At 45.7% G+C, this 12,099-nt stretch overlaps 1 protein-coding gene across 8 annotated transcripts in view; it reads left to right on the top strand.

Moving 5' to 3' along the window:
• ST3GAL3 (ST3 beta-galactoside alpha-2,3-sialyltransferase 3) overlaps nucleotides 1-12,099 on the top strand; it is a 194,609-nt gene that overhangs the window by 141,500 nt on the left and 41,010 nt on the right. For all 8 annotated transcript variants that reach the window (XM_075424678.1, XM_075424674.1, XM_075424671.1 and 5 more), the window contains one exon: nucleotides 3,150-3,336. In XM_075424678.1, the coding sequence (XP_075280793.1) occupies nucleotides 3,150-3,336 (187 nt within the window). The remainder of the gene's footprint in view (nucleotides 1-3,149; nucleotides 3,337-12,099) is intronic.

Raw genomic sequence — 12,099 nt, 5'->3', positions numbered from 1 at the left:
CTCTGGACACAGGGATAACTTCAGAACAGGATGAAATTTTTACAGACCTTCTCCTAGTTCATCCCACTATCAGTTGCTAGCGCAGAGCTCTTACTACTCATCACAGTCTGGCGACTTGCAGTTATTTGACCTGAATTAAAATTCAGCTATAGCCTCTTCTTGGACTCAGACTGTTCAAAAAGTAGCAAGAGAACAGTTTCAATCCATCTGGACTAAGCCACCCACTAAGATTTACATCAGAAAGTTCACTATTTAATTTCCAAATGAAAAGTTCAACCTTTTCTCTCCACATCAGTAAATCTAAGTCAGTTTGCAAGCCGAAAGGATAAGAGGGCAGCTAAGCACCTGTGCTGTTTGTGGGATGGATAAAGGAGAGAAAAGTCAACTGTAAAGGTTAAATGAAGCCAGATGCCTGGAGGTGGAACTGAGGAGGTGAGAGCAGACTTCTTAAATGGATGCAACTGCTTCCTTTACTCCTATGGAAACTGGAGAAGTCCCTTGTCTTATAGCATCCTTTTTCGTGGATTGCAAAGCTTCTTTAAAGGATCCAATTTGGGACCTAAGAGGTGATTTTTAAGGGAAAAATTGTGGTACATTTGTGGGCAAGGGAGTGATCCAGCAGTATGTGGAGTTTTTTGATGCATCATGTGTTATGTGAGGATCGCTAATTGCAAGAAATTTTGATCTTGTGGTGACGAGAGTCAGATCAATTTTGACAGTTCTGAAACAGCTTGGAGTGAGTTAGTTACTGTTTTTCTTTAACTGGATATTATCAGATTTCAGTGCAGATGTTATTCCCAGCTGTCACACTGTTTACCTGGCAGGAGCTTGTTGCAGCAGTCAGTCATCAGTGCTCTGAATTGCCTCCGTAGAACAGATTGCAGACAGGGGACAAACAAGTGCGTATCTGAAATTCTGGTCAGAATGAGATAGGGATTCACCTAATTATGATACTTTCGTGAAATCTGGGAGGGTCTTCATGGTGCCTAGTTGGGAGTTAGCATCTCTAAGCTCCCTATGTTGTCCGTGGATACAGAAACAGAATAACACTCTGAAACTTCTTATGGAGAAAAGTGCCTGTCCATGGGCAGTACGAGGAGGCCTGGCATCGTCACTCAGGTTTTCGAAGATTTAGCTGTGTTTATAACCACCAGTGTGTCCTGCCTGAGAAAGGGTTCAGACTGTGTGGTGTGCACCTTTGTGAACACAGGTCGCGGCTGCCAGAACTCTCCCTGCTCCGCTGCCTGCACAGCCCCTGGGGCACTGACCGCGGGGCTGACAGTGCTGGCTCCTTAGCCGGGCTCCATCGCTGCGCCTCCGTCAGCAGCTCACACTCTGCCCTTTGCTGGAGACCTGAGTTCATTTTACTTGGGGAAATGGTTTGTTTTGTTTCCTGTCTAGATACAAAGTAGGGGTCCCAAGTTTGGGGAGCTTTAACAAGGTAAGCAGCAAAACAGCGAACCCAGCATCTGGAGGTGGGGAAAAGCTTGTCAAAGAGCTACACATTGACATTTGAAACAACAGCAGACACTAACCTTCCCCTCAACTTCAAGACGTTATATAGATTTTCATCTATATGGAAGTTCAAAACTTTCATACAGATGAAAATCTATATAACTAGCTTTCTTTACGTAGTACTTCATTGTATTTCTCTGTTAGCTTTAGAGCCACATGCTTTTGCTGTATCATCTACCCCAAAGAGACACAACGCCTTGAAGTTTAAATGCCCACAGCAATAGTGAGCGATGTGTGCACGCGCTGTCAGTGACAGAGGAAAAAGCAAGGGATCAGGCTGGCTGGGAGCACTTGCTTTTGCAGTCAGTCAGGTCTAGATACCTCGAAGTCAGGGTACAAAGTGAGAGTTTATAAACCACGAAAAAAAGGCTTCCTCTCCTGTATAAATTGTGGTGGCACCAATTCTTAAGTTGTCTTCACTTTAATATTTTATTCCTAAAGATAAAGTAAGTATTTTTACTAAAAATACATAGGAATTTATTCTCCTTAACTCTGAATAGAATTTCAGGTTGTATACAGGGATTTTCTCATACTAAATGTTTCCCACCTAAAATGCTTACCCGGGCTGAAAAAGACAAATCCAGATCCTCATTAACATTCCTACACAGCAAAATTTGCTGTTCATAGGCACTTTCCAGTATATTGAACTACCCGAAGTCAAGAAGGCTGCAATAATTCAAGCAGGCAATGCTGTTCCATCAGGGGCTGCTGTTTGATGTCAGCGAGAGTTGTATTCCAAGTTACTTGAAAGTTCCTCATTTTTGGGTTTCTAGTTTTGAATAGAAGTTCTGAATAACTTTAATGTCATTAAAGTCATAATTGCTGTTAAGGCCGTAGCAACTTGTTTTTTGAAGGGAAAAAACTTTGTCCCTTAGCGGTTTTTTAACAAAAGCACAGCTAAACACATAGCATTCCCTTAGAAATCAGCAAGCCCAGGAGCAAAGCTGTGTCTCTGCTTGTTTTCAGAGTGGGATGCACTTCCACAGCAGAAACTCTTCCAAGTCAGTGAGACCGCGGTGGGGCTGAGCTTCACCCCAGCTGCGCAGCCCAAGCTCTTCCTCTGAGCTGGCATTGCAGGGCAGCTCGCCTGCTGGATGGGCCAGTTTGGGGAAGTAAACCAGCTGGAGATTGTTCATTTCGCTGTTTTGAAAATTATTAGCTGGCTTGGTTCCCTAAACAATCTCGCTGCAGGTAAGATGAGCAGTGTAAGCTCTGGACTGGGGTTGGAGCGTGAGACGAGTTTCAGTTTGCTTAAACTGCTGTGGAGCTGCATCCTCTGTTTTAGCACAGTCTTGCAGAATCCCAGTAAGATATCCCAGGAGCAATGGGGTGTTAAAATATTAATGCTTAGCCTGTAACTCTAAATTTGCAAAGTCAATGTTTTTCAGTTTGCTTTTCCAAAGCTTCCAACCCAATTTAAATCACAGAAGCCATCTGCATCATATTCAATGAAATAATTTAAATAGCTTCTAATTAAACTGTTGTCACTTAGTATAAAGCTTCATAAATGTTTGTGATTAAGAGCTGCAAGAGGTAACGTTTGCTGCTGTAACAGCTGCAGTGATTGCTGTACGATCAGCATGCAGCAGTGTAAGTGGGAAACCATGACGGTGTCTTCTCTGGTTGCTCTGCAGGCTGAACTCGGCTCCAGTGAAGGGCTTTGAAAAAGATGTGGGTGGCAAGACAACTCTCCGGATCACATATCCTGAAGGTGCAATCCAGAAAATGGAGCAGTATGAGAAGGATTCCCTGTTTGTTCTGGCAGGATTCAAATGGCAGGATTTCAAGTGGCTGAAATACATTGTTTACAAGGAGAAAGTGGTAAGAACACTGTCAGCTGGCATCAAGAAGGTCATCTAATTAGAAACAGTGGGCAGACGTGATACCACAGTCATATTTGCCACGTTTTGGTCTGAAGAGAGTTCCTCTGTGTGTCCTGCTGCATCTAAGTGAAGGCTTACTTTGGCTTTAATTAAATATGCTTTACAAAGAGATCTCTCTGTAACCTGACCTTGCATCGCAGATGAGGCTTTCTATTCAAGATTATGTTAGTGTGTGGTATGAACAATTAATTTCATTTTTATTTATTTTAAAAAGTATGTAAAAGGATCAACTTTTGCATGGATTTTTGTGAACTCTTAGGATTCAAGAGCAGAGGAAGGAAATGGGAGTTTGGGGAGAAGGATGGGATGGCACAGGAGGGGAGGAGGAGACAGCAGCAGCACAACTTGTTGAAAAGGCTACAATCCACAGACGTAATACGACCTCTTGAGTAGCACAAGCCATTATATTTTGCTCTGTTATTGCTGTACTGTGATTTGTGTTTGGCTGAAGTATCATCCAGAAGAACAGTATCAAGTCTAATCTAAAAATGTTGAAATGGTGAATCCACTGCTTTCCCCATGTAAGTATTTTGTCCCAGTCGGTTGCATTAGTGCCCTCTGAAGTACCATAGACCTGTTAGTACTCAGGGTTGTTCTCTGTAATTGGCCCATCCTAAGGGGAATCAGGTTGTGATCGCTGATGTCTCATTCAGGGGATGGCTCATCTTTATCGGCTCATCTTTATCTGTTGTCATGTAGTCCAGAATAAATGGTCTCTATTTTGGTGTAGTTCTTGTTTTAAAAATCTTGTATCTTGGCTTTCAGATGTTCTTTAATGATTTTTCAACAAATAACCAGGTAAATGGATTAATGTTCAGAGGATGGGAAGTTATATCATGTGCTTGGAGGCAAAGAGAAGAGGCTGGCAGCTCACCATACACAGAACGAAACATTCTGGGAATATAATTGTATACGGTTGTTACAAAGATGGCCTTAAGGGCTCATACCTTGCTCTTGTCTCGTACTGGCACCAACTTGCAATTATTTTCCTGGTACCAGATGGACGAAGTTATCCGTCAGCCTGTGGGCAAGCACAAGTGTGCTTTCGTAAGATGAATAATTGAGTCAGAAGTAATTTTCTTCGGTTTGTGTCATGCTCTTGATCTTCATTCTGGGTAAGGGAAAGCCCTGGCAGTGTCAGTGCCCTGAAACCTGAAGGCAGTTCTAAGGACTCCTGGTGTTTCGCTTGAAGTTCAAAGGGTGGACTGGTTTACTTCAAAACAAATTAAATTTCCGCCTGATGTTTGCAGTCATGTGGTCATCACTTGATTCTAATGTGGTATCGCCTGCTCCTGGAAGGATAAAGCGAATAGTTTGGTACAACTGGCTAGAAGACTGGGGAGAGTGATTGCGGTAATCTTGACTGAGTGCTTCAGTGCCCAGCTTGGCAGAGAGCAGAAAGAACTTGAGCTTCTTGCGTTGCATGTTACTTCAGTGCTCTTGTGGTTGGCTTCTTATCCTTCATTTCTTTGGAGTAAACACTCAGGTTTTTTTCAGTTCTTATAGGGGATGTTTTCCAGATCTCTTAATTCTTGTTGCTCTTTTGAATGCTTGCAGTTGATTCATCTTTTTCTTGAAGAGCAGTGCGCAAGAATGTACAGAGTACAACAAATAGAGAGTAGTGAACAGCCACTTCACTAGCCTCCCAGTTCTCCTTTTTTATGTATCCACTGCTTTGCCAGCCTTTTCCACAGTGGCATGGGTCTGAAGGTGAGTGTCCAGTTCCTTGAGACTCCAGGTGTCAGGAAGAACTGAAGAGCAGCTGCCTCCCCAGCTCCACACCCTGGGCTGGTGCCGTTGGCTCTTCCTGCCAAAGAGCAGCACCGGGCACTGGTCCCTACCGATTCTTTCTTCCAGAACGCTTCTCCAATTTGCCAAGTGCCTTTGGCAGAGCTTTCCAACATACCTGCCATTCTTTCCGGATTCATGTGCTCTGCAATTTAATAAACATACTTTTTACTCCATCATCCAGGTTGATAATGAACACACTAAACAAAGTTGGTTCCTAGGCAGACCCCGAAGTAATAACGTCCTTCCATTTCTACAGTGAGACCACTGAGAACTCCTGGGGAGTTTTTTGGCCACTTCTGAACTTGTGTTACAGTAGTATCATTAATAACATTTTTTGGCATGTTTGTGAAAGTGATGTGTCAGAAGCCTTGCTGAATTCCAGTTCCTGTCTTGCTTCTCCCCTATGATACTTTTTTTCTCGTAAAAAGAAATACAGTTATTTTTTCAGTAGTGATTTGCCCTTGACAAATCCACTTGGGTTGCTACTCGTATTTGTTTTTTTTTTTCAAGTGCTTACAAATAATCAATCGTGTTATTCTGAGAACTGAAATCATAGGTCAGCTCTTTTCCCTTTTTTGCCTTCTTAAGGCTAGGCACTACGTTTGTACTTTTTTCTGTCCTTTGACACCCTACCTGTTCTACACAAGTTCCCAAAGAGAATTGTTGCTGGTTTTGAGGCTGCTGAGCCAGTTCATTGAATACTTTAGGGTGCGGTCCAGGTGACTGGAAAACATCTGTCTTGTCCCCTCTAGTCTGCTGTGTCTCTATCTGAGGCTGAGAGCTCGCTGTCGCTGGCTTTATCTGCAAGCAGGTGGCTAACGCAGCTGCTTCTCTAGTGGAGACTGATGCAAAAAGTGCTGTCTATTAGCTAGAAGAAGTGACCCGGTGGAGAAATAACAGGGCTTTGGGAATAAGGCGTAGGTGTCTGTTTGTTCTGGTAGGGAGTGTTAGTATTTTTATCAGTGTGTAGTAAGTTCAAAATGACACATGCCTGCCCAGTGCTGTCTGTGGAGAGTTTGTGTTTCTCTCTCAGCTGATTTTCCAGAGAAAAGGGAGTTTCTTCCTTTCCTGGATTCATGTAGAGGCACTTGCTTTACTTAGGAGCTCTGTATGCCACTCGTGCTTATTCCTTATCACAAAATCATGGAACGGTAGGGGTTGGAAGAAACCTCTGCAGAGCATCTAGTCCAACCCTCCTGCCAAAGTAGGTTCACCTAGAGCAGGCTGCACAAGACCTCGTCCAGGTGGGTTTTGAATATCTCCAGAGAAGGAGACTCCACAGCCTCTCTGGGCAGCCTGTTCCAGTGCTCCATCACCCTCAGAGTGAAGAAGTTCTTCCTGGTGTTCAGCTGGAACTTCCTATGCTGCAGTTTGTGCCCATTGCCTCTTGTCCTGTCACTGGGCATCACTGAAAAGAGTCTGGCCCCATCCTCCTGACACCCACCCTGAAGATATTTATAGGCATTTATAAGGTCCCCTCTCAGCCTTTTCTTCAGGCTAAACAAGCCCAGCGTCCTCAGCCTTTCCTCGTAGAACAGATGCTCCAGTCCCCTAATGTAATTTGTAGCCCTCCACTGGACTCTCTCCAGTAGCTCCTCATCTTTCTTGAACTGGAGAGACCAGAACTGGACAGAGTACTCCAGATGGGGCCTCACTAGGGCAGTGTAGAGGGGGAGGAGAACCTCCCTCGACCTGCTGGCCAAACTTCGTAATGCACCCCGGGAGACCATTGGCCTTCTTGGCAACAACGACATGCTGCTGGCTCATGGTCAACCTGTCGTCCACCAGGACACCCAGGTCCCTCTCCACAGAGCTGCTCTCCAGCAGGTCCACCCCAGCCTGTACTGGTGCATGGGGTTGTTCCTCCCCAGGTGCAGGACCCTGCACTTGCCCTTGTTGAATTTCATCAGGTTCCTCTCTGCCCAACTCTCCAGCCTGTCCAGGTCTCACTGAATGGCAGCACAGCTTTCCGGTGTATCTGCCGCTCCTCCCAGTTTTGTGTCATCAGCAAACTTATCTGAGATTAGGCCTGTCTCTCTGCAAGACTTCATCCCCACTGCAAAACAGTGGTTACTGTCAGGAGTCTGACCTCAGGATGGAGATAAGGGAAATGGAAGCATCTTGCTAAGGAACATGACTGCTGTGGAAGTGGACACATTCCTCAAAAAAATGGGACGAACTCTACCCTCTAATGTTTCCTTTGCCCCTGACTGTTGATGGCAACTGCATGTGTCCATGGTAGCATCACAGGTGGGGTGTGAGACTTTCTGAATTCCTACAAACACCAGATCTGGAGATGCTTCGACCTGCTTCACCAGAGATTCTGGGTCGATTACTAGGAGCCTTGCTTAGCCCTCTCTTGAGTAAGTGAAATCAAAGGGAGTTCATCAGAGAAAGAGTAAATGAAAGGTGAATGGCTATTTATTGCTGGGGTCAGTGGTCAGATGAGCTTATTCTCCCTGCAGCTGAGAGGGATTTGCTCTGTGTTATGTTAGTGTTTTGGCAGCACTTGCATACTGCGGAAGGGATAAGTACTTTGTAGAGAGGAGGATTTTCAGGAGATGTTATAAGGAAAAAGAATCAGTGTGATGCACAGGAGCAGCAGAACGATGAGGCAGAGGATTTGATGTGTCACATACAGTCTGGTGCAACAGCCTTCTGGAGATCTGCATGATGCCTCCGTGCCCTGGGAGACACTATACACAGGAAGAGGAGCACTGGAATATGGACCAAAGAAGAACTGAAAGCTCAGCTGCTTTTATTTCACGCTAAACCAGAAATATCTAGAAGCCTAGAAGCAAATGAAAACTTGAGAGAAAAGATTCCTGTAGAAAAAGGACAGGTTTGGCTAAATATTCATACTGCATTAGCAGCAGAACGAAGGTCATCTCCATCACAGAGGTCTGGGTGAGCTGGCACTCAAAATTGTGAGTCTGACAGCAAGTTTGGGTAGTACTGTATCACTGGAGAGTATAGACCTGCCTAGAGGAAGGGGAAAGATGAGTGAATCCGGGCAACTAAAACCCTGGTAATCTCATTTCAGCCATTTGACAAGCATTAGAATAAACTGAAGGAGAAAATAATTGCACTTGTTGCAGGTAAATGGAGGAAAAGGAGTGTGGGATAGAGAAAGGTGACATGTTGAGCCGAGGAGAGGATTGCACCGTGCTGACCTAATATGTCAGTGTACAAGTGCAGAGGAAATGGGTTGGAGTCCCACAGCCTGCAGTCGCGGGAACCCGGGATTATTGCAGAAGGGTCACAGATGTGAGTCCTTCGTGCGTCTGTGGTGACTGGTCTGGCAGTGCTGACTTGCAGTCATCGCTGCAAGAGCCTGCTGACACTCCCAGGCACCCCTGCTCTGATGAAACGGCTGCTGCTAGTGCGTCCCCAGGGGTGAATTACTCATAAACAGCCACGCAGCACAGTTCCACACTCTCCTGCTCTGTTCTTTTTGCCAAGAGACATTACCTATATGTCTTGTGATCCACCCTGCCGCTTCCGACTGTTGTACTGTCCTGCATCACCCCGGGTCTCCCAGTGACAGAAGCTCTTCTTGAATACCCAAAGTACCAGGGGAATTGCAGGGGGGAGTTTTTTGGCCATATGCTACTCTTCTGAAGCATAGGAAGTTCTACCTGAACATGAGGAAGAACTTTTTCACTCTGAGGGTGACGGAGCACTGGAACAGGCTGCCCAGGGAGGTTGTGGAGTCTCCTTCTCTGGAGATATTTAAGACCCGTCTGGACGTGGTCCTGTGCAGCCTGCTGTAGGTGACCCTGCTTCGGCAGGGGGGTTGGACTAGATGACCCACAGAGATCCCTTCCAACCCCGAACGTTCTGTATTCCACTGGAGAAGGATTAAAATGATGGTCAAAAGCTGAAAGTTTCTCTGTTGTGTTGAGGGTAGATGCTTCCTGAAACAGGAATTTACAAGCACCAGCTGTGCAAACGAGCCATCACAGCCTGGTGCTGAGGATCATTCCAAGGTGGTTTTTTGCTTATTGTTAGTGAATGAGAAGGAGCTCTCTTGCTTGCTAGGGCTTACTTCCCTGAACATCTGGCACATGGTGGTAAAGCAGCCAAGTGAGGGCAAAGGTTTTGCTAGAAATTGGCAGCTCACACGCTTCCTTCTCATGTAGTGATGAGCCTGCGGATGCTTCCAGCAGGAATCTCTGCAGCCTTTGCCAGGAGGAGTCACTTGTGCCTTAAGTGCCTGCGGCACCTTGACGCTCTCTTTGATAGTGAAAGTCGTAGGAGCGAGTGAGCACCTGCCTTCAAGCGAGGCCAAGTTCAGCTGTCTGTCCCTTGCAGGGGCATGCCTCTGACAACGTGCACGCTGCAGTGGTGCCATCTGAAAAGCAGCCATCCTCCAGCAGATATTAAGGCTCCAGCAGTGGGCACGACATAACCCCTCCTTCTTTGTCCCAGCATGTGGCTGTTGTTTATGGAGACCTTGCAGCTGTGGCAGCAGTGGAGTTGGAGGTTTTTTTAAGCTTTTGTTTGGGAACTACATTTCTGCTTTAAGTCAACAGATTACTTCTATTCCTGATAAAATGTATGTTACAATACCTTCGTGCCTTGATCAGCCTCCCTAGCTGTGCTAGAGCCAAGGCCAGACTGCTGCCAGAGCCCTCACTGTCTGCTGAGCTTTTGTTTAGAGCTTCTCTTCTTCCATTAGTTGATGGCCTTGTCATGCCATGTGTTTGCTGGAGCAGACTGTGAATGTCACAGCCTGGTAGTACACTGCGGAATGCTTGGAGTCTGAAATAGCCTTGCCTGTGGGCTTGTTTTGCATCCCTGAAAGAAAACTGAGGAGCCACCATGCTCCTCCTGTTGGCTGGAGGAAAATAGTGAGCCTGTGAATCTGTTCTTGCTGTCCAACCCCAAGCGAAACTTCACCCACATGCGCGTATTTCCAGCTTGTTTAGAACTTGAGCCCGCCCTTGAGCAGGTGGTTTCTCTGGGTCTGGGCTAGGGAGGGAGAACCTGCATTCTCCAGCGCTCTCACTTGCCTTTGCTGACCAATGGAGTGGCCGCTGCCACGGCAGTTTCACTCCAGAGTCTGTTTCTGGATTGCAATATTGCCTTTCCCTTTCCTCCTCCTAAGGGCCTGTTGTTTTAATATATTTTCTATACAGTTGGTCTTTTCAGTTTTGAAAGGACTGTGAGAAAGACTCTTCATCTGGTTTTGGTGGAGCTGTAAATCCACCCCTAGTTGTCTTACTGCATTATGATTATGAAGCTTGGTTACAGATTTGTGGTGCCTGATCTTGTGCTGACACAGAGCTGTAGCCCATCTGTTTAGACCCAAAGCCTGGGTAGGCGTTGCCTGGTGTCCTCCTGCTCTCCTTGGACTCCAGTGGAAGGGGCCAGAATCTGGACTTGCTGCTCCATCATATATGAGGAAGCTTTTGAACTGGGAAGTCAGCTTAAGGGTTGTCCTATTTCTTTCACAAATCTGAGTTTTCCCCTAGATAGTCACTTATAAATAATCCTTTCAGAAGTATAATATAGGAAGGCATGGCTGGTGAGTAAGGCAGCCACTGTGCATAAAGGACATGATGTGGCTTGCACCGGAGGAGAGGCACAAAAGCCTTTTCAGTGGTGATTCTCCTGTGGTCCTAGCACGCAGGGCAAAAGGCCGTTTCCACTCACAGAGTGTGAGGGGATTTTTAGGAGCAATAGGTAGCAGAGAATACCTTATCGCATCATCAGGATGGTTCAGTGCCTGGGTGAAGGCAGCTAAACCGTTACTAAATGTTGAAGTAGAGAAAATGACTTTTAATAAAGGGAAAACGTGAGGCAGACTTGTGGCTCCTACCAAGTCTCTGACTGAGAAGAAGAGGTGGGAGAGTCTGCGTGATGCATTCTGTGCAGAATATTACATACTCCTTTGGCAGAGAGTAGCTGGGAGTTAGTTTGTCTTTCTGGGATGATTCTTGGGACAACCTTGACTTTTTTTTCCGTTTTGAACTTTCTCTGGCTGTGCAGAAGTCTAGTCTGTACTGCCTGAGGGGTTGTGCTCCCACAGTCAGGACCTGCTCCCCCAGTGCAGTGCACTGGTGGGAATGGCCCAAGGGAACCAGAGAAGTCTTGCTTACAACAATAAATCCTTCTCTGGAACTGGCCTAGGGGACCAGAGCCATTTCCAGAAGGCATAGGGAGAAGTATGAACACTGCTGCCCTATGAGAGAAGGTGAGCCAGTTTTTTTCCAGTCATGGTTAGAAGAGAGGCTGGAAAATATATAGGTATGCTATGTAAAATCTTGCCCTTGCTGACCAGAAGAGCGAGAAGCCCTTAGTTCTGTATTGTATAGATTTTTAATGAGCTTTCAGGTAGCACTGTGGTGAGGACCATACAGGAACCTCAGTAGACAAATGACCCAGTTTGCAACATGGGCCTTGGGGAACACGTCCTAGCCAGATTCCCAAAGGAAGGTTGTTGGTATGGAAAGTGCAGGCTGGAGCTTGCCCTTCATACATACCTGCATGCAACAGCATAATAAGATTAGGCAGGTCACTACATAGCTGAGAGCTGTTCCCACCCAGGCACGCTTAGCGTACCTGTAAGTACACTGTCAAGCATCAGTTGGCGACAGGACTGCTCTGATGCCGTTGCAGTGTGCCTACATAGCATTTAATATTATCAGATAGATGCACGCTGGACAATAGAACTTGTCCACCTGGACTGGTTAGTCATCAATATCTGCAGGTCTTTAGCCACATTCGCCTAAGCTTCTGGAACAGATGAAGAAAATTTAAAATATCCATACATACACAGTTTTCTGGATGAAAAAATTCCAGATATCAAAGGTTTGTGAAGTATCTACATTTGTAGGAATAACATCATTGATTACCCTAATTTTAGACAGATTGTTCTTAAAATTCAGATAAAATTAAGCTGGTG

Source organism: Opisthocomus hoazin, chromosome 6 (assembly GCF_030867145.1).
Source record: "Opisthocomus hoazin isolate bOpiHoa1 chromosome 6, bOpiHoa1.hap1, whole genome shotgun sequence".
NCBI lineage: Eukaryota > Metazoa > Chordata > Aves > Opisthocomiformes > Opisthocomidae > Opisthocomus > Opisthocomus hoazin.
The sequence above is the reverse complement of the archived record's forward strand: the minus strand, read 5'-3'. Positions and strand labels throughout refer to the sequence as shown.